Genomic DNA, 23,074 nt, shown 5'->3' on the forward strand with positions numbered 1-23,074 from the left:
ATTCCCCACTCTGGTGGAAGTCCCCACACAATGTGTGCCAAGAATTCCCTTCACTTGGCTCTCTCCAACCAGTCAGTGGTTACTGAACTTCCCTTCTGGGTTGGAGGGATGCATTGAGGTTGAAGAGCCTGCGGTTGGAACAGGAAGCCTCACTACACATCAATGTATTGGAATTTCAGGACACGCACAATACATATTATGCATTCTGAGACCTCATCAGGAATGCAGAATTTCACATATGCACTAAGAATTCCACTGCGAAGTACTGTGTGAACAAGTTCGGAGGAGGGGTACATTCTAAGTTACTCTGCTGGAGGCAATCAACCTATGGCAATTTTGCCCCGAAGAAGACATCACTCACTTGGTAGCAGTCCATTTTTGGGGGTGCAAAATCACCTTGCTGACCACCTCTGCAAGGTTTTCTCCATAAGCCATGAATGGTCACTGAAGGAGAGTGTTCTCTAGGTTGTCTTTACAACCCAGGGCATCCCTGTGATTCACCAGTGTGCAAGGAGAGAAAACGGGAAGTGTCAACTATTCTGCTCTCCAGGGGATCTCGGCGTAGGCTCCATCTCCAACACCTTCCACTGCAGCTGGAAGTCAACCCTTCTGTATGCCTACGTCCCCATTCTGATCATTCGGCAGGTAATCCTCAAGCTCTAGGTGGATTGGGCCAAGCTCATTCTCATTGCTCCAGTGTGGCCAAGACAGTGTTGGTTCTCAGTGTTGCTCCTTGCTCTGTTGGCTCTTCCTCCCATATCTCTTCCCCTCCATCCCAGCCTGCTCACTCAGGACCACGGCCACACCCTGATATTTTACTCTTATGGAATATATTGAACAGAGTACAGTATATTACATTGCAATTTGTCAGACTGAGTGGAACAGAACTACCTGTTACTACCTGTAACTGGAAGACCACTCATTTCATATGTTGGCCTCTAGTTTTCTGTAACATGCTATTCTGTTATGTCCAAGTAAAGAGATAGGAACTAGAACTAGGAAAATCTCATTTTTCTTAATTGCGCATCTTTCAAAAGTTTGAGAAGCACTGACGTACATGCCCTTTTCCATACAGAGACCCATTCAGCTAAATCAATTCCTTTGTCCAAATCCGTCTCCCACCTTTCATCTGGGTTGTTTTCCTACCCACTTTTTTCAATCAATCAAAATATCTTAGAAATAAAACATTTTGGTCCAAACCACTTCTGGGTGAAATCTTCAATTGTGCTTAAAGGTCCAAATAGAGCTATTTTGTATCCAGATTTGACAATAAAATGTTTGACTTCTACATATTGAAAATACGAGATCTTTATATTAATTTACATTATTACATTTCTCTTGGTATGATTTCAAATCAGGACCCAGGAACAGCTGTACAAATTGAATAACCTTAGCTCTCACAGTGAATAGTTACTTTGATATTTCCTGGGGATAAATTCCTGATCATTAATTAAAGTAACTAAGGGAGAAGTCCTTTGCAGCAGGAATTCAAAAAAAAATTGTCCAAAGCTGCTAAGGTGGTCTAGAATAGATTAATTTTTTGTTAAAATTTTTTTGTGACAAATTTCTTTGAAACCCGACAACTGCTACAAGTAGCTATATATGGGCTCCAGCCTTGTTTGAGTTTTACCAACCATGTGTATGATTTATAATTAACACAACTGATCACATTTTTTAATTGTGATGCATAAAAATAAACTATATGAGGGAAAGCCAGCCCACCCCTCATTGTAGGTCTGTGCAGACCTTTAGAATGCACACTTTGACTTTCAAGTTTCCATATGAATTTTAATAGTGCATCCTGCCATGTTTTTAACATCATGTGTTTGACCAGTAAAGCCAGTTAAAGGGTACATTGGTAGAGAAGAGGAATGGCAATCACCAAATACTGAATTGCATTGTATCAAATGCCTAACCAGAAAGAGAGGCTTCATCTTCTGTTTATTCACCTTGTTATTCCTTTATGTATACAGTCTCTCTCACATTTGTGCAAGTCTCAGTGACTAAAAACAGAATCTAACTTGGGGCAAATGGATTTTTAACCAAAGAAACACAATGAATTCTTTCCAGCAAGGAATATTTTTAAGTTAGGATACTGACTGGAAGAAAAGATTCAAGGTGAGGGATATTTCATTTTTAAAGCTTTTGATGTAAGAAGATTTTCCTCATAGAAAAATAGGCATCTTTAAGACAGAGGGGCAGTGTCATAAACAGATAGTTAAGGGTTAATGTCTCTTGTACCTGTAAAGGGTTAACAAACAGGGAACCAAACACCTGACCAGGGGACCAATCAGGAGACAAGATACTTTCAAATCTCGGTGGAGGGAAGCCTTTGTTTGTGTTTTTTGGGTTTGGCTTTGTTCTCTCTGGGTTCTGAGAGTAACCACACGTACCTACAGGCTCTAATTTTCTATTCAAGTAGTAAGCGCAAGTAGAAAGGCGGTTTAGTCTTTTTAATTGGCTTTCTTTATTTGCAAATGTGTATCTGGCTGGTAGAGGTCTAATGTGTATTTGGCTGGAAGTATTTTAAATTGTATTTCTGCTGGAGGAGGCTTTTTCTCCAGTTTCTATAAGCTGACAGACCCTGTAACTTTTACCATCTAAAGTACAGAGACACCTTTTACTTTTTTCTTTCTTTTTATTAAAAGTTTTGGTTTTAAGACCTGTCTGATTTTTCCCCCTTGTTGAGGCTTAAGGGAATTGAGTCTGTACTTAACAGGGAAGGAGAAGGGAGGGGAAGGGTGGAATCCCTTTGTTTTAGATTCACAGAGCGTGAATCTGTCTATCTCTCCAGGAGACCTAATTTCTCTGTGTTGTGATACAAGGAGTTTGAATCACAGTAATCTTCCAGGGTAACCCAGGGAGGGGAAAGCTGGGAAAGGCAACGGTGAGGAAAAGGGTTACTTTCCCTGTGTTAAGATCCAAGGGGTCTGGGTCTTGGGGGTCCCCAGGTTTTGGGGGGACCAGAGTGTATCAGGCACTGGAATTCCTGATTGGTGGCAGCTTATCAGATCTAAGCTGGTACTTAAGCTTAGAGGAATTCATGCTGGTACCCCAACTTTTGGACTCTAAGGTTCAGATTGGGGAAAGATACCATGACAGGCAGATCCTCAGATTGTCCAGTTGTGATAGCTCTATTGAAGTCAGTAGAGCAATGACACTTTCCAAACGGTGAGGATCTGCCCCTATTTTTTCTTTTATTTCTAATTTTCATGTACGTTAGAAAAAATGTTAACTTATAGAATATAAAAATGAAAGATTTGGGGGAAGATATTTGCATTTCACTCCTCTGTCTTAGTTTATTCTACAAAAATAACTAGAAAATAAACTTTTTTGATGTAGTTACAGTCTAATTAAGTTCAAATTGCCCCATATCCTTTCCCAGGCAGGAGGGAGTACTGCCAAGTAGCCATTATAAAACTATGGCTTGAGAAAGAGAGCATGGTTTGGAAGATAATCTAGGGATGGCACTAAGGGAGTAGTTAGCTAAAATTTTGGTCAGTGAAAAAGGTACCATAGGAACTATTAATGTGCAGCATTTAAAAAAAAATCTGTACAGGATCTTTTATTATAGGATTAATTTCTAGGCCAAGAAATCAATATTTCCCCAGTTTTTAAATCAGAAATTGCAAAGATTTTATGAAAAATTTCCCACAGACGAGTTTAGAATTTGTTTTCTAGTACTTACTTTGATCCTACATATTAAGAACCTTAAAACATTAAAAAAAACTATTTTGAAACTTTTTAAAAGCCTTCTTGTATGATGGTTTTACAAGGTGAATGAGACCGAACTTCTTGTCATTTATGCTTTAAAGTAGGATTATATCAAGTAGATGTTAAAATAAAGTATCTTGAAAGAACAAAATTGTCTCACTCTTCTTCAGACTAATCCTATAAGAAATAAACTGAAGTGATAATGTAACTTTTACACACTATTTGGCTCAATGGCATGACAACAAAGTGAGTTTACAGGCTGATCTACAGCTTCATTGTGGTGCTGACAGGTTCACTGTATGTTAAAGAATAATACTTGCACTGCTCATAAAGTCAACAATCTCCAGTACTGATAACAATGCCCATAGCAATAGTATTAGAGGAATTGAAATGACAGCTCTGACCTTCTAGTTTCATGAAATGTGTCTTTCTTTGGATTACACTGTTTGCACAGAAGGGAACAAACAGCGCAGAATATTGGAGAACAACTTACTTCCATACACGGTATCCTTGTACATGAGATCAGTCCATTCCTCCTAGATGTACAGCTTATGTGGCTGCCACAGGCTGGATTCTGCAGCCTGCCAAGTTCACTTTGCACCATTTACACAACACGAAGTGAATTTAAAATAACCAGACATTTGCACTTCTCTGCATCTTCCTGGCCCAGCTCTCTCTTGGCTCCACTGTACAGTGTAAAGGGGAGCAGGGGGTGGGAACAGGAGGAGAAGGAGCATGACAGAATAAGGCTTTACTATACTTGATCCATCTCTGATGGATCTTCTACTAAGTGTAAATTAAAGCTGCCCCTTTCCACCCGATATCTTTAATTTGAGCAGGATCACGCCACTGAGAATAGTAGGAGTGTATTGGGCTTCCTGTTAGCTCCCACTCTCATTGTGCCCAAGCAGAGGTTGGACCAACAAAGAATCAAGGCCAACAAGTTCATGCCTGATAAACTTAGAGATTGAAGACTGGGTCAGTTTTAAATGTTCATCTTTACAGACTTGCGTAGTCAGCATAACTGAAGTGTAAAATTTAGTTAATTCTCACACTGTAATACAAAGAATAGTGGTGTCATATTTGTTAAAAGTCACAGGTGCTGTTTTAAACAGTATAAAACACACGCCATATTGTCTGAATTGACATTTAATTTTATGTGATAAATCCCGATGTGACAGTGATTTCTGCAGTAGTAAAATTAATTTTTCAGCATTACCATTATTTTAATTTAGCAACACTGCAATTTCAAACCTACTTGCTACTTACAAGTATTTAATAAAAAACACCCTCAACCTAATGTTGTCTAGCAAGTAAGCCATTACATGTATTACCATGGCATTTACACCTCATGACTATAAGCCATGAGTCACAGGTGTTAATACATTTATAAAGCTGCAGAATAGCAGCACTGGAATAATGGGAAATTAATTCAGCTTTACTGTGCTTAATATTCATTTGCTTTGAAAAGAAAATGATTAATGATAGAACATCTCAGTTTTCGTTTTAGAAAGCCACTTTGTCCCTTATCCCCACAAATCACCAGATGTAGCTCTGAAGAGACTGAACCAGTTCAGTACATAAGGTTTGGGCAGGCACTGGGAAGGAAAGAAACTCTTCTCTTTACATTTTTCATTGTCATGTAAATAAAAAGAAAGAGAACCAAATAACGCGTGACTGTTACAATAGGAGATGAAACCCCAAAAAACTGGGTAGTTGCTTCTATCCACAACAATGAAATGATATTTAGTGTTTGCTGCCCACTTGATATTTTTGGATTTTCAATACCTGAAAGTCAATAAGTTTGCTATGAAAGTCAAAGTTCAATAGATCATAAATTTGGGAGAAAAGTCCAATTTTTAGAAGAATACAGAAAACACTACTATTTACAAATACAAATAATTCCGGATGGAGGTTCAATAATTTCCTATTCATTGTTCTTAAAGCAGGACTCATATGTTAAGGGATAAGTTTCTAGAAAATAAAATAAATAAAGAAAATAGGATATGCTAGTTACAAATTGTTCTTGTCCTTCTCACCTTCATATTTTCTTCTATACTATCAGGAGGCCCTGAAATTACAATTCTTTTCCAGTGTACTAACCACTTATCTTTCTTCATTTCAAATCCGCTGGAAATCCCATTTCTTCTTTTCAGCCCTCAAGTGCTAACTACATTAATATAATACTATTACCATTCACCCCCATTTGTTTATGAGCAAGAAAGCTCTAAGTTATCACCACACTCTGGTCTCACAGTGTGTGCTGTCCTTTATTGAGATTGTGAGCTTCTTTGGGTAAGGACTGTGTCTTTATTTGTGTTGTATATGGCATATACATAATACAAATTGTTTAAAAATCAGTGGTCCATAAACCATAATGTTACCTTTTGGGTAGCTAGACCTACGATAAATGCAGGATGTTTAACCTGCTCTGACTACTTGGCACTTGGCGTCTGTTAGAAATCAGATCCAACGCAATCAGAGCAGTGTTGTGTGATATACAAAAACACCACACCACACAGGTTCAGGAATCTTTTGCCCACCAGTGATTGATCTCAGGTGAATTGCAACTCATGTACTGAGGCTTAGGATACTGGAAGGAGACAATGTCCATTTGCCCTTTTAGCCAGAGAAAGAGCACTATGTCAGTAGCCCTCAGAAGAATAATAGAAATTGAAGGTGGAAAAAATAACCCAATCCACCTCAATCAGTATAAATTATTGCTTACACTCACTCTCTGTGCTTTGCTCAATCTAGTTTTAAATTGCTCAAGGTAAGAGTTCTTTATTTCCTTTGGAAAACTTCTCCATAGTCAAACAAACATTCTCCAACTACCACCTACGTATGCTGTAACTTCCCTTAAGTGCAAAACATGCCTTCTGCATTTTGTTCAGAGCCAAGCATACCGTCAGCATTTAAACAGGGAATAAATTGAACAACTACTGGTTCTTATTAATTAATGTCTAAAGTGGCAAATGTAGACTTGCTGACTCAGTTTTCACAACAAAGAACTGTTACTATCAGGGAGTCCATGTTTTTTAAATGGTCACCTTAAAATAAAGGGAAGCTGAATAAAGAGTGGCAGCAGCAGCTGGAATCATGTCTCTATATCCAAAAGACTCAAGGAGATCATGGCACAGCTGCAAGGGAAATACTTATAAGTCAATAAGCACTTCAGAGCAGAAGAATGGGAAACATAATGAAATAACTGAGAGCTCTCTGTAGAGTTAGAAAAAAATCTTAACGTCAACAAATCATATTTCAGAAAACAGATTGAATCATCTTAAATAACAATTTTTAATGATTACAGATGTTGATTGTAACTTCTGTTATTTATTACCATTACTGGATAATACAACATTCCTCTCTCTCTCTCTCTCTATTCCTAAACAAACAACTTTAAATGTGACTAAATTTTCCTAATCTATAACACATTTTCTTTTAAAGCATTAACAGGGGAAAATTGACTGGTACTTTTGAAGAGGTATGGTAGCTGGTTACACCTCAGCCCTTAAAAAGAGCATAGCTCATAAGTAGTTTGTACTTTCCAGAGCTCAGGAGCTATATCCTCCATTGTCTTCCTCCAACATGATTTTAAATTGGGCCATGTTAGGTACTTATATGTCCCTCATAACCACAGTACCAGAGCCCCACACAATCTTCAATGCATTTATTCCCACAAACATACTTGTGAGTTAGGGAAGTACTATTATCCCCCTTTTGCAGATGAGGAAGGAGGCAGAGAGAGACTAAGGCCTAGACCCACAAAAGGGACTTAGCCTTTGCCACGTTGAGCATCACAACACCTAACTTTCATGTGCCTAGAAAAAACACAGTAACACCACTACAATCCACAAAGCCTGAGTTAGGCACCTACACTCCCTATACCATGAATGGAGTGAGATAGGTAGCTTAGAATGTCATCCACAAAGCCAGCATGACAGGAAGCTGCCTAAGTTAGCCAATGGGAAATCACAACAACTAGGGTGTGTACTAAGCCCTGCTCCTCTTTCAGAGGTAGATCCTGAAGTCTGGGCTGCAGGGAGGCACCTATCTCTGCTTGTGATTCACAAATCAGGGAAAGATAGGCATTTGTCTGCCTAAATCATGTGCAGGGCCAGATCCAATAGGCACATTCCCCACAAAATGGCTAGGGGGTGGGAGGAGGAAGGGAAAGGAGAAAGATATCACTTAAACCTTGTGCTCACAGTACTCCCCTGAGATGTGGGAGAGTCCTAGTTTTCAAGTCCCGTCTCTGCCTGATGAGGAGAAGAGACTGAACAGGAATCTGCCACCTCTCAGGTGAATGTTCTAACCACCAGGCTATAGAGTCATGCTAATTTTTTCTCTGACCCAAATAATATTCAATTATCCAATCATTTAATTAAAGCAGAACTACCTAAATAGGAGAGATTGAGGGAGCCCCACATCAAAATATCCCATAAGCAATGGGTAAAGCACTCACTTGAGAGATGGCCGATCTCTATTCAAATCCCTTCTCCTCAGACAGCAGGTGGGACTCCCCAGGTGAGTACCCTAACCACAAGGCTGAAGGTTATAAGGAAGGTCTGCCTCGAGCTTCCCACCCTTCACCTCCCTAGCTTTTTTCTGTGGAGTTAGGTGGCCTATGACAACCATCTTTCTCCTGGTTCACTAATTGCTCTGGGGCTCAAGTGGGAGATAGGTGCCTGGTGGTCTAGGGTGAGGTAGCAGTGCACATGCTCAGAGGTAGAAACATAAGCACTGAGGGAACTTTTACAGCAAAAACTTAAGCACTAGGCAAGGCGCCTATGGGTTCAATGGCAGCTAAGCAGAAGTTCTGTGGATAGCAGTGGTGCCTAAAAACAGGAGTCAGGTACTTAAGAACTTTTGTAGATCCCACTCTAAGTGACTTGCCAAAGGCAACATAAGATGTCCATGACAGAACAAAACTTCCATCCAGGTTTTCAGTGGCCCAGGTAGTGTTCCAACCATTGGACCATCTTTCCACAGGATGTTAAGGAGTTTTGTTCCTTGGGTTAACATAGGTGTTGCTGCACTGTTTCTGACCACAGGTTATCTAAGATGGGAACATAACCATCTTCTGAAAGTTTTGCTCATGTTGCCTCCTGGTGCAGGGCATGTGGTTCTTTGTCAGGGAATCTACATTCCTTGGGAGTTTTTTGTGCCAGTTGTATGTCTAAGTAGATCCACAGGAGAATTTTCAAGGGGCTACACTTTGAGGAACAAGCTACTGTACTTGTGTTCTATTATGGGTTTCTGGTGTTGGGATTTGAATATGATAGTATACTTTGGTTAAGAGTGACTGATGTAACAAATATATTATTAATAGGAAAAAATGTAGCATATAACCACATGTTCAGTACTTTTCTCACACAGTGAGTCAAATTCTGCAGTGGAAGAGCAAGAGAGGTGTAAATCAAATCCACATATGTAAGTAAACCCAAGCTGGGATTCTGCAATGGGAATTCAAAAAAGGCAGGCAGGTTTAAGTCTTGGATATAGTGGACTAAATTTTTACCTCAGTTACACTGGTAAGACTTCAGAAAGTCAATTCTGCCATTGGTTGTCCCCCAATGATTTCAGTATCAGTTGGATATAAAAGAGTAAAATTTGTCACCTGCTAAATGTTATGTAACTACATACAGTGATCTCCATTAAAAAGTCAGTTTACGTCAATAGACGTCACATATAAGAGATAATATAGTAAATGTTGATTTTTGCACACTCCTCCATAGTAATTACATAATTTTACACATTTGCAAATAGATTTGTAATTAAAATATATCTCCAAACTAATTCTTTGTATTCTCACCAAGTAGGACATGCTGTGTAAATAAAAAGCTGCCAGTTACCATGGAAGTAAGGAATACAATCATGTTAGCACCCTGTAACTTGAAGCTTTACCAAGTATTTTTGTCATGCTAGACACTGTAGGATTAACATAAAATCTTATCTACATACACACATCCTAACACAACAGGCTGGGAACACTGAAAATATTTTATTATGTCTAATTAATATGAACCATATTGTTAAGTACTTATTCTACCATAGCAGAAAATAGACCTTTGTTTGTGAAAGAGCTAAGGACTTCAGAACTAGGCCCTATGTGAGGACAGAAGTTATCTCAAGTATCATAGGTTGAAAACATTTAACCACAAAAAACTGCACTAATGAAGTTATTTACCTTTTCACCTTCTTCACCTTTATTACCCTCAAAGCCACGTTCTCCCTGTTATGGGGAAAAAAAATCACAAGATTGATTTTTAAGCAAATGTCATATACATAAACAATCTACGCTATTTCTATTGCATTTAGTTGTATTTCAGGTTAAAAATAAGGCTTGACAAGACTACACAGCTTGGATACTGAATATCTTGTCAGCACCTCAAAAGATCTGAAACTTATGTGAAAAACTGGAATGGTTTTCTATGGTTTTGACAGCTAACTCTGTTTATAGTCCATTGAGGTTAGTCCAATCATCCCTGTCCAAGATACCAACCCTCTCATTCTGAAAATCAATGTTTTATTTATTTAATTTAAATTTATAAGTGTGACTTGCCAGGTGTCAAGATGCTGTTCAATCACTGTGTATACAAAGCTTATTCAACCAAGAAGACCTCTCTATGAAAAACATACAGAATGATTTGAGCTTTGTAGTATGTGCTGAAGGTCACTATATCCAAGCTCAGATGGATCCAAAGAGTATTGAATTCCTTATTTGAGTATCTTTCACCAAAAAAGACCAGTTACCATTTTCCTCCTATTTAAATTATGGAATTCTTATATCAAGCACTTGTACCTGAACACAACAGCTCTGGTCTCTAATATAGTCAAGATACAAACTAACAAAACCAACATCTTTAATTTACCCAGATATTAATGTATATGTGACGGGTTCCCCCCAGGTTGCTGCCTAGAACTGAAGTGTGAAGGGTTTGGGCCATTTGGGGTGTTAGCTTATGTGCTGGGATGCCACTGAGTCAGCCTATTCTGTCATCCTGGGTCCCCTTTACCTGGCCTTGCTGGGTTAGGTTCACAAGCCTCTTCCAGCCAAGCACACAGGCAGGGCCACACCCAGCTGTACAGAAAGACAGAGATCTGGAAAGATTCGGACTTCAGGGCTCACCTCAACACTCTGTTTCCCTTGAAGGGAGTGGGCACAAAACCCAAAAGGTTTTATGAAATTCGCCCCCTCCCTCAATGTGGAGGAAGATATGCATAACTTCTTGCCCCCCCCACCCAGAAATTACTTAAACTGGGTTATATTATAAACAAGAAATAAGTTTATTAACTACAAAAGGTGAATTAAGAGAATGTAAGAGATAACAGACAGAACAAAGAAGATTACTGACCAAATAAAGCAAAATACATAAGCTAAACTCAATATATTTAAGAAGGGATAGCTCAGTGGTTTGAGCATTGGCCCGCTAAACCCAGCGCTGTGAGTTCAATCGTTAAGGGGGCCATTTGGGGATTGATCCTGCTTTAAGCAGGGGTCCATTTGGGGATTGATCCTGCTTTAAGCAGGGGGTTGGACTAGATGATCTCCTGAGGTCCCTTCCAACCCTAATAAACTATGAAAGAAGCTACAACATATAAATTCTCACCCTAAACGTTATTTTAGGCAGGTTGCAAAGTTTCTGTGGTTCAGAGTTCTAGTTATATTCTTTTTGAGACTGGATTTCTGTCTCAATCTGGACTCCCCCCTTGTCTTCCCTTCAGGTGGCTTTAGCAGTCTTTTTTCTTGGGCAGACTGGCCATGTAGAGGAGGAGTCCCGTTTGTCTTCCTCTCCACCCTTAAATAGGATTTACATAAGGTGGGAATCCCTTGTTCCCAAACTTTACCCGCTCCCCTTCCCTTCTTGTGAAAAGTTACAAGAAGTCCCAGGTAAGTTTAGTATCAGGTGACAAGACCACCTGACTCTGTAGTACAGGGATCGGCAACTTTTGGCACGCAGCCTGCCAGGGCAGACTGGTTTGGTGGGCTGGGCTGGTTTGTTTACCTGCCACGTCCGCAGGTTCGGCTGATCGCAGCTCCCACTGGCCGCAGTTCGCTGCTCCAGGCCAATGGGGGTGGTGGGAAGTGGCACCTAGCACATCCCTCTGCCCACACCGCTTACCGCAGCCCTCATTGGCCTGGGACGGCGAACTGTGGCCAATGGGAGCCACGATTAGCTGAGCATGTGGATGCGGCAGGTAAACAAACCGGCCCAGCCCGCCAGGGTGTTTACCCTGGCAAGTCGTGTGCCAAAAGTTGCCAATCCCCTGCTGTAGTATTACAGCATTAATGAGTTAGTGGCATAATTGAGCATCTGCAGGAAGGCCAAGCCTTTTCACAGTTCATTGTCCTTGCCGATGGGCCATCATCCCTGTCTGGCCTTTCCATTGTTGTACCTGAAGTGTTAGCAGTGGGTGTCACCCAAAGTAGCATAGATTCATAGATTCACAAACTCTAGGACTGGAAGGGACCTCGAGAGGTCATCGAGCCCAGTCCCCTGCCCTCATGGCAGGTCCAAATACGTTTAGAGCATCCCTGATAGACATTTATCTAACCTACTCTTAATATCTCCAGAGATGGAGATTCCACAACCTCCCTAGGCAATTTATTCCAGTGTTTAACTACCCTGACAGTTGGGAACTTTTTCCTAATGTCCAACCTAAATCTCCCTTGCTGCAGTTTAAGCCCATAGCTTCTTGTTCTATCATTAGAGGCTAAGGTGAACAAGTTTTCTCCCTCCTTCTGATGACACCCTTTTAGATACCTGAAAACTGCTATCATGTCCCCTCTCAGTCTTCTCTTTTCCAAACTAAACAAACCCAATTCTTTCAGCCTTCCTTCATAGGTCATGTTCTCAAGACCTTTAATCATTCTTGTTGCTCTTCTCTGGACCCTCTCCAATTTCTCCACATCTTTCTTGAAATGCGGTGCCCAGAACTAGACACAATATTCCAGTTGAGGCCTAACCAGCGCAGAGTAGAGCAGAAGAATGACTTCTCGTGTCTTGTTTACAACACACCTGTTAATGCATCCCAGAATCACATTTGCTTTTTTTGCAACAGTATCACACTGTTGACTCATATTTAGCTTGTGGTCCACTATGACTCCTAGATCTCTTTCTGCCATCCTCCTTCCTAGATAGTCTCTTCCCATTCTGTATGTGTGAAACTGATTGTTCCTTCCTAAGTGGAGCACTTTGCATTTATCTTTATTGAACTTCATCCGGTTTACTTCAGACCATTTCTCCAATTTCTCCAGATCATTTTTAATTTTGACCCTGTCCTCCAAAGCAGTTGCAATCCCTCCCAGTTTGGTATCGTCTGCAAACTTAATAAGCGTACTTTCTATGCCAACATCTAAGTCGTTGATGAAGATATTGAACAGAGCCGGTCCCAAAACAGACCCCTGTGGAACCCCATTTGTTATATCTTTCCAGCAGGATTGGGAGTCATTAATAACTACTCTCTGAGTATAGTTATCCAGCCAGTTATGCACCCACCTTATAGTAGCCCCATCTAAATTGTATTTGCCTAGTTTATCGATAAGGATATCATGCGAGACCATATCAAATGCCTTACTAAAGTCTAGGTATATCACATCCACCGCTTCTCCCTTATCCACAAGACTCGTTATCCTATCAAAGAAAGCTATCAGATTGGTTTGACATGATTTGTTCTTTACAAATGCATGCTGGATATTCCCTATCACCTTACCACTTCCAAGCATAGTTGAAATACAGATGCATAGTTAATATTCCTAACTTCAGAAATAGAAATGATACAGGTATAGAAACTGGATAATCACATTCAGTAAATTATAACCTTTCCAATGATATCTTACAAGACCTATCTTGCATAAAGTACATCTTGGTTATGTCATATTCATATCAAAGATATTTTCATGAAGAATATGAAGTGAAATGTCACATGGGCTCCCACTGAGCCCCCTGACCCACCAGCCTGGGCTCCCACTCACCCTGTAATGCTGTGACAAGTTGCAGACACACTCCTGGTCTCTCACTTTCCCCAGCACACAGGTAGAGATACACCCAGCTGTCACAACATGCAGACTGGCTTTCTGACCAGCCTCTGCATAGGAAGGCTATACAACTAGGGCACTTACTAGATTCTCAGATGCACACCACTGCACACCTCTTTCAGACACACACCTCTGTGCTCTCTAGAGTGGGATCGATCCCCTGTTGAGCTGTGGCTCATAGCTAACAGCCAGAACTGTCCTTTTGCTAGTAGGCACTATGCCCTCCCTCTTTGAATTGGGCTTGCCTCCAGTTGCAGATTTCATGGAACCCTCATCCACCTCAGTGGTCTCTAGGATTCCACCCCACACCTCTGGGCTTCCCTCTAGGACACATCTTCCTATGTATTCTAGAGCGAGGTCTGTCCCTTGCTCAACTGCAACCTGCTGGTAGCCACCAAGCTGGACAGTCTTCTCACTGACAGGCAATACATTTTTCTCCCCCTTTGAGGAAAAGCTGCTTTTAGCCACTAGGCAGTAGGAGCTGGCCTCAATCACACCCACCCCTGTTAGCAGACTGTTTTCCACTGCTTCAGAGGAATTAAAGAAACACTCTCCGATTCCCACAGCAGTTCCTGAGACTTCACCCTTTCCCTCTGGGGTTTCAGCACAATATTGCTCCTTGCTACTGACAGACCCCTTGACAGCCTGAGTGATATTGAAAAAGTCATTGCCAAGTAACAGCTGTGTTGGGTTACCACGTACTACAGCCACAGTTAATTCAGCTTCCAAACCCCAGTTTCTATGTGCGCTTCAGCCAATGGCACAAGGATTTTGTGACCTCCTACTAACAAAGTCTCTGCCATCTGCCCTGGCAGTCTTTCTCCTGAACAAGTTCTCTTCTGACCACACAAATGTCTGCACCTGTATCCCTCCACCCAAGTTGTTCCTTACCATTAATTCTGACAGTCTTTATGGTGTTTCCTGCCTGGCTGTGCAGAGGCTACTTTTACAAACCTAGTATGATAAGTGGCAATTGCCTGAGGTGCCTCTGTGCTCTTGGTAGCAGCGTTCCCATGAGTTGCTTGCCCTGTGCTGAGTGGGAACAGGCAGCATTTATTCCTAAGGTGCTCAGTGGAATTACAATAATAGCACCTTCCAGGCTCTTCTGTTTTTACAGGGGACTTGGGGAGATGAACATCCATCCTCCCTTCCACCCTCCCTTTTCCCAGGAGGGAAACAGAACCCTATTTCCCTGAAACTTAAACCCCTCTGCCTGTGATTTATTTCTAATAGATACTTGGATTTGTTCAAATTGATCAGCTAGAGTAGCATATTCATCAACAGTCTTTACCTTTTTATCCCACAAACACTGTTTTACATCATCATTACATAAATTCAGGAAATGTTCCTGAGAAACAAGATCACACATTTCTTCAAAGCCTGTAATACCTTTTCCCCTTACCCACTTATTCATCAAATCTCTCATCTGGATTACATATGACACGTTTCTCATTCCAGCACCTCTCTTAAGGCTTCTAAATTTTACTCTATTACACCTGAAACAATCTTAAATGGTTTTAAAACCATTTCTTTGAATTTACCATATTCTGAAGCATCTCCAATTGGCATCTTATTGAATATATCCAGAGCTCTCCCAGACAACTTGGCAACCAAAGTGGTCATCTTTTGGTCTTCAGGAATCTCATGGAGTACACACAGCCTCTCAAAAGGTGATGAAATATTCAGCAATGTCCCCCGTCTTGCTGTACACAGGACACGATCGTTTCCATTTGTGAATTTTTGGAGAACTGTGGGGCGGGTGCTGGTTCGGCTTCTTTATCAAATCCTGTTTACGCTTCCTCTCTTTTTCCCTCTCCTCCAGGCCTCCATTTCTTTGTCTTGCAGTTCCAAGGCTCTCTGGTGTGCAGCTTTTTGCTTGGCCTCTTCTGCTTGTGTGGTTCTCTGCTGTGCAGCTTCTTGTTCATTAATCTTCATTTGTTTTAATTCCATTTGTCTTCTGTGCTCCTTCTCCCTCTCTTCTGCCTGCAATCTGCCATGCTCCAGCTTCTTGCTAGGTTCACTTATTTTCCTGGTTTTTTGTCCATACTTCCCTTGCTCAAAATACGCGTACACAAAATAACAAAACTGATAATTACTTTGACTGAGCTCTAGCCACCACACTTAAAACTCATTTAAAATCACCACCAGTGTTTCAGGAGCAACAAGCTGTGCATATGACCCTGCACCACTGTGAGGGTTTACCCCCAGGATGCTGCCTGCAACTGGGGTACCACTGAGCCACCTGACGTACCAGCCTGGGCTCCCACTCACGCCGCAATGCTGTGACAAGCTGCAGACATGCTCCTGACTCACACTTTCATCAGTCCACGGATAGGGACACACTGAGCTGTAATAACATGCAGACAGGCTTTCTGACAAGCCCCAGCATCAGAAGACTACTCAGCTAGGGCACTTACCAGCTTTCCATGTGCACACCCCCTATTCCCAAAATTATACTGTCTTGCACTGCACAGAGAACTGTATAGCCTAAGTTCACAGAATTTACCCTCTCCCTCAATGTGGAGAAAGACATGCAACAGCTTTCTGCCCCAAACATGATTTCCACACACTGGTTTTAGACAAAAGAAAACCAAGTTTATTAACTACAAAAGATAGGTTTTAAGTGATTATAAGGGATAGCAAACAGATCAAAGCAGATTACTTCGCAAATAAACAAAACCACAATCTAAGTTTAATATACTAAAGAGATTGGATACAAGTAGCAAATTCTCATCCTAAATGATGATTTAAGCCATCTGCAGAGATTCTTAAAGAGCAAGCTGCATTGCTTGCAGATTAAAACCCCAGGTACTCCTTTCACAAGCTGGAAATCCCTCTAGCCTGGGTTCAGCCCTTCCCCCAGTTCAGTCCTTCTTCCTCGGGTATTTTCAGGAGTTTCCTTGGGTGAGGCGTCAGTGAAGAACCACGATGTCACTTCCCTGCTTTAAATAGCTTTTGCATATGGCAGGAACCCTTTGTCTCCAGGCTTGGTTCCCACACCTTTTAGTGGAAAAACACTGGTATTCCAAGATGGAGTCCAGTACCAAGTGACTTGGTCACATGACCCTGTAGGGTCACAGTAGACATAACTCCTGTTTTTAGCGTCCTCAGGAAGGCTCCTCATTGGGAGATTAGTTTCTTCTAGAACCTATTATTCTTCCTAATGGCCCTTCCCAGCCAGCCATCTAGACTGATTGCATTCTGCCTAATGGGTGTTCCCCAGGTGTAAACACATTTTAATAGATGTATAGACAATATTCCTAACTTCAGATACCAAAATGATACTTGTATACAAATATGATAATCATATTCAGTGAATCATAACCTTTTCAAGGATATTGGACATGATCTACCTTGCACAAAATACATCATAGTTACGAAATAATCATATCATAATGATATTACTATGTAGAATATGGGATGCAATGCCACAACATACACCCTATTTAATGACAATTGCAATCAAAGTTCTATTCCTTCAAGTATAGGAACAGGCAAACTACCTAATCCAAACACAGATTCCATACTCCACATCCCTCAAAACCATCTAGCAGGAGGTGGTTCTCATTTCATAGACTCATAGACTCATAGGTCAGAAGGGACCAATATGATCATCTAGTCTGACCTCCTGCACAAGGCAGGCCACAGAACCCTACCCATCCACTTTTATAACAACCCCTAACCCAGGACTGAGTTATTGAAATCCTCAAAATTGGTTTGAAGACCTCAAGCTGCAGAGAATCCACCAGCAAGCGACCCATGCCCCAGGCTGCAGGGGAAGGCGAAAAACCTCCAGGGCCCCTGCCAATCTGCCCTGGAGGAAAATTCCTTCCCGACCCCAAATATGGCGATCAGCTAAACCCTGAGCATGTGGGCAAGACTCACCAGCCAGCACCCAAGAAGGAATTCTCTGCAGTAACTCAGTTCCCATCCCATCCAACATCTCCTCGCAGACCATTGAGCAGACTTATCTGGTGATAATCCAAGATCAATTGCCCAAATTAAACTATCCTATCCTAACATCCCCTCCATATACTTATCCAGCTTAGTCTTAAAGCCAGAAAAGTCTTTCGCCCCCACTACTTCCCTCGGAAGGCTGTTCCAGAACTTCACTCCCCTAATGGTTAGAAACCTTCATCTAATTTCAAGTCTAAACTTCCTTATATCCAGTTTGTACCCATTCGTCCTCGTGCCTACATTAGTACTAAACTTAAATAATTCCTCTCCCTCCCTAACGTTAACCCCCCTGATATATTCATATAGAGCAAGCATATCCCCCCGCAGCCTTCTTTTGGCCAGGCTAAACAAGCCAAGCTCTTTGAGTCTGCTTTCATAAGGCAGGTTTTCCATTCCTCGGATCATCCTAGTAGCCCGTCTCTGGACCTGTTCCAGTTCGAATTCATCCTTCTTGAACATGGGACACCAAAACTGCACACAATATTCCAGATGGGGTCTCACCAGCGCCTTATATAACGGTACTAACACCTCCTTATCCTTGCTGGAAATACCTCGCCTGATGCATCCTAAAATCGCATTTGCTTTTTTAACAGCCGTATCGCATTGGCGGCACATAGTCATCCTGCTATCAACCAATACCCCAAGGTCCTTCTTCTCCTCTGTCGCTTCCAACTGATGCGTCCCCAACGTATATCTAAAATTCTTATTATTAATCCCTAAGTGCATGACCTTGCACTTTTCACTATTGTATTTCATCCTATTACTATTACTCCAGTTTACAAGGTGGTCCAGATCTTCCTGAATAGTATCCCTGTCCTTCTCCGTGTTAGCAATACCCTCCAGCTTTGTGTCATCCGCAAACTTTATTAGCACATTCCCGCTCTTTGTGCCAAGGTCAGTAATAAAAAGGTTAAATAAGATCGGTCCCAAAACCGATCCTTGAGGGACTCCACTAGTGACCTCCTTCCAGCCTGACAGTTCACCCTTCAATACTACCTGCTGGAGTCTCCTCTTTAACCAGTTCCTTATCCACCTTACAACTTTCATATTCATCCCCATCTTTTCCAATTTAACTAACAGTTCCCCATGTGGAACCGTATCAAACGCCTTACTGAAATCTAGGTAAATTATATCTACCGCATTTCCTTTATCTAAGTAATCCGTCACCTTCTCAAAGAAGGAGATCAGATTGGTTTGGCACGATCTATCTTTAGTAAATCCATGTTGCAATTCGTCCCAATTACCATTGACCTCTATGTCCTTAACTACTTTCTCCCTTAAAATTTTTTCCAAGACCTTACATACTACAGACGTCAAGCTAACAGGCCTATAATTACCCAGATCACTTTTATTCCCTTTCTTAAAAATAGGAACTACGTTAGCAATCCTCCAGTCGTACAGCACAACCCCCGAGTTTATCGATTGCTTAAAAATTCTCGCTAACGGGCTCGCAATTTCACGCGCCAGTTCCTTTAATATCCTCGGATGGAGATTGTCCGGGCCCTCCGATTTTGTCCCATTAAGCTGTTCAAGTTTGGCCTCTACCTCAGCTGCGGTAATATCCACCTCCATATCCACATTCCCATTTATCATCCCTCCATCATCGCTAAACTCCTCACTAGTCTTATTAAAAACTGAGGCAAAGTACTTATTTAGATATTGGGCCATGCCTAGGTTATCCTTAACCTCCATTCCATCCTCAGTGTATAGCGGCCCCACTTCTTCTTTCTTTGTTTTCTTCTTATTTATGTGGCTGTAGAACCTTTTACTATTGGTTTTGATTCCCTTTGCAAGGTCCAATTCAATGAGGCTTTTAGCCTTCCTCACTTTATCCCTACATGTTCTGACCTCACCAAGGTAGCTTCCCTTGCTAATCCCGCCTTTCTTCCACTCCCTGTAAGCTTTCTGCTTTTTTCTAATCCCCTCTCTGAGTTGCTTGCTCATCCAGCTTGGCCTACAACTCCTGCCCATGTTTTTTTTCCCCTTTCCATCTTTCTTTCTTAGCACCCACATCCAAAGCATTGATATGGCATATATGAAGTCTATAGGTCTGGAGATCAAGAAAATGGAAAATCTCCCAAATCGCAGAATATAGTATTTCTCTCACTTAACTGCAAAAATTCTCCATTATGATTTTGTAATCCTCTCTCCCCTTCTAACTTCATCTTTTGAAGAATTCCATTCCCTTATATAGCAGCCTAAAGTTTAAATAAGGGTAGGTGAAACAGTATGCTACAACATGCAAGCTTCCTATTTATAGTATGTTGCCAAATAATTCAGTTGACACAGCATCATGAGCTACATCTGAGAATCAAGCTCAAAGTTTTGAGATGCACAGATTCATATACTAGCAAATAGTTCAGGGCTTTCCAGCAGCTGTTTGTGGTGGCTGCATTATGCTTACTGTTTTGGCTGATGTGGTTGGTGAAGTCAACAGCTTATATGTCAGTTTTAGTAGTATGCCTAAGATAAAGTATGTAGAACTTAGTCCAGCTATGATAGCAGCCCGTGCTTTTCTGTTGGAAAATGTGCATGTGGTGTTTGTTAAAAAATTTAGAAATGTTTCTTCACTTTTATTTCTCTGAAATAAATTCTGATATATATGTCCCATTATGCATCTTTGATATATTCCTACAAAAAAGGCATTTCCTCCATTTAGCTTCATCAGATGTAAGGTTGCAAATCTTTTGTGACTGTGAAAACAAGATGTCAAATTAGTCATATAAGTTCCCAAAACAAACTAGATACCTGTGCAAATAAAGTGTGGGTAGGTGTTCTGCTGGAAGAGCAGCTCTTCCAGTAGAAATTGAACTAATTCTCAGTTTTCCCTACGGCTAGAATCTGAGCTCTTAGATTTTAATCAAACATCTATGATGCTACTATCGTTATTTATTTCCAATATCATCTCTGGTGCACTATGTGTTTTCCAAACATTTGTGAAAACAATCTCCATCCACAGGAGCCTACAGTTAAGCAAACAAAGACAGCAGGTAAGGGAAAAGTGGATTAAAAAATATAAATAAATAGGATAGGAAAGTTATGCCCAACTTACTCAAGCATGAAAGCATCCAACAGCAATTTTCTTGAAGGCAAAAAAGCTGAGTATCATGAAATGTGTGGACAGACAATGATAAGTGGAAGTAAACCACATAACAGTTCTGGGTTCATCATGCATTATTCCCCACTGTGATTATTAATTGCCTACAATGTGTTTTTCTTAGCAACAGTAGATGTAGAGGTGTTCATGCAAATGAACATTTGCAGGAAATCTAAAAGACTCTCTCCTTTCTTTCCACACTCAGACTCCTTTAAATATGTAGCCCTGTTCTTTCAACGGGAGTTTTAATAGTGCTATGTTAGTGGAATAATTTGCTGTTTCTAGTTTTTAAAGCTTGGTCTATACACAGAGTTGAACTGAAATAACTAAAGGAGTGATTTTATATCATTTTAGTAAAACCAATGCAATTTTCTACATACACACTCTGATATCCATTTAAGCCAGGCTTATTGCAGGCGCAAGATAAACAAATATAAACAAGCCCACATACAAAGTTGCACTGGTTTAACCAAACCAGTTTAGTTTACCCCTAAAGCAAATGTTCCAAAATGGTAGCCTACACAGGAGCACACCTACCACAGGACCGGAAGAAGCCATTTCTGAACTGGTTTGGACTACATCTGTCAGTAAAAGATACTACAAAATATATACATATTGCACACAAAAAGCAACATGAAGAGAATTATTAAGGCTGGGAGGTCTGCTGCCACCACTGATAATAAGAAACGTAGGGTAGTGGTGGTTGGAGACTCTCTGCTGAGGGGGACGGAGACACTCATCTGTCGCCCTGACCGTTCATCCCGGGAGGTATGCTGCCTGCCAGGGGCCCGTATCCAAGATGTTACAGAGGCATTGTCTAGGATTATCCGGCCTTCTGACTACTACCCCATGCTACTCATCCATGTGGGCACAAATGATACTGTGAGGTGTGACACTGAGCAGATCAAGAGTGACTACAGGGCTCTGGGAGTACCGGTTAAGAAGTCTGGAGCGCAGGTGGTATTCTCTTCGATTCTTCCTGTCGAAGGTAGGGGCTTGGGCAGAGACAGATGCATCGTGGAGGTGAATGCCTGGCTGCGAAGATGGTATCACCAGGAGGGCTTTGACTTCCTCGACCACGGGATGCTATTCGAGGAAGGACTGCTAGGCAGAGATGGCGTTCACCTTTCAAGGAGGGGAAAGGCCTTATTTGCGCAGACTGGCTAACCTAGTAAGGAGAGCTTTAAACTAGGTTTGACGGGGACAAGTGAGCAAACCCCACAGGTAAGTGGGGAACAAGACCTGGGAGATGGGTCGGAAACAGGAGGGAGCATGCGCTATAATGGCAGAGAGAAAGGAGGGTCAGGGCAAAGCTGGGAGGCAAGATCAAACCATTATCTTAGATGCCTATATACAAATGCAAGAAGTATGGGTAATAAGCAGGAAGAACTGGAAGTGCTAATAAATAAATACAACTATGACATTATTGGCATTACTGAAACTTGGTGGGATAATACACACGACTGGAATGTTGGTGTGGATGGGTATAGTTTGCTCAGGAAGGATAGACAGGGGAAAAAGGGAGGAGGTGTTGCCTCATATATTAAAAATGTACACATTTGGACTGAGGTGGAGATGGACATAGGAGATGGAAGTGTTGAGAGTCTCTGGGTTAGGCTAAAAGGGGTAAAAAACACGGGTGATGTCGTGCTGGGAGTCTACTACAGGCCACCTAATCAGGTGGAAGAGGTGGATGAGGCTTTTTTCAAACAACTAACAAAATCATCCAAAGCCCAAGATTTGGTGGTGATGGGGGACTTCAACTATCCAGATATATGTTGGGAAAATAACACCGCGGGGCACAGACTATCCAATAAGTTCCTGGACTGCATTGCAGACAACTTTTTATTTCAGAAAGCTGAAAAAGCTACTAGGTGGGAAGCTGTTCTAGACTTGATTTTAACAAATAGGGAGGAACTCGTTGAGAATTTGAAAGTAGAAGGAAGCTTGGGTGAAAGTGATCATGAAATCATAGAGTTTGCAATTCTAAGGAAGGGTAGAAGGGAGTACAGCAAAATAGAGACAATGGATTTCAGGAAGGCAGATTTTGGTAAGCTCAGAGAGCTGATAGGCAAGGTCCCATGGGAATCAAGACTGAGGGGAAAAACAATTGAGGAGAGTTGGCAGTTTTTCAAAGGGACACTATTAAGGGCCCAAAAGCAAGCTATTCCGATGGTTAGGAAAGATAGATAATGTGGCAAAAGACCACCCTGGCTTAACCACGAGATCTTGCGTGACCTACAAAATAAAAAGGCTCATATAAA

At 41.3% G+C, this 23,074-nt stretch overlaps 1 protein-coding gene across 1 annotated transcript in view; it reads right to left on the reverse strand.

Moving 5' to 3' along the window:
• COL19A1 (collagen type XIX alpha 1 chain) overlaps positions 1–23,074 on the reverse strand; it is a 372,962-nt gene that overhangs the window by 231,872 nt on the left and 118,016 nt on the right. The window contains exon 12 of the mRNA XM_050951630.1: positions 9,905–9,949. Within this exon, the coding sequence (XP_050807587.1) occupies positions 9,905–9,949 (45 nt within the window). The remainder of the gene's footprint in view (positions 1–9,904; positions 9,950–23,074) is intronic.

This window comes from Gopherus flavomarginatus, chromosome 4 (genome assembly GCF_025201925.1).
Source record: "Gopherus flavomarginatus isolate rGopFla2 chromosome 4, rGopFla2.mat.asm, whole genome shotgun sequence".
Classification (NCBI taxonomy): Eukaryota; Metazoa; Chordata; order Testudines; family Testudinidae; genus Gopherus; species Gopherus flavomarginatus.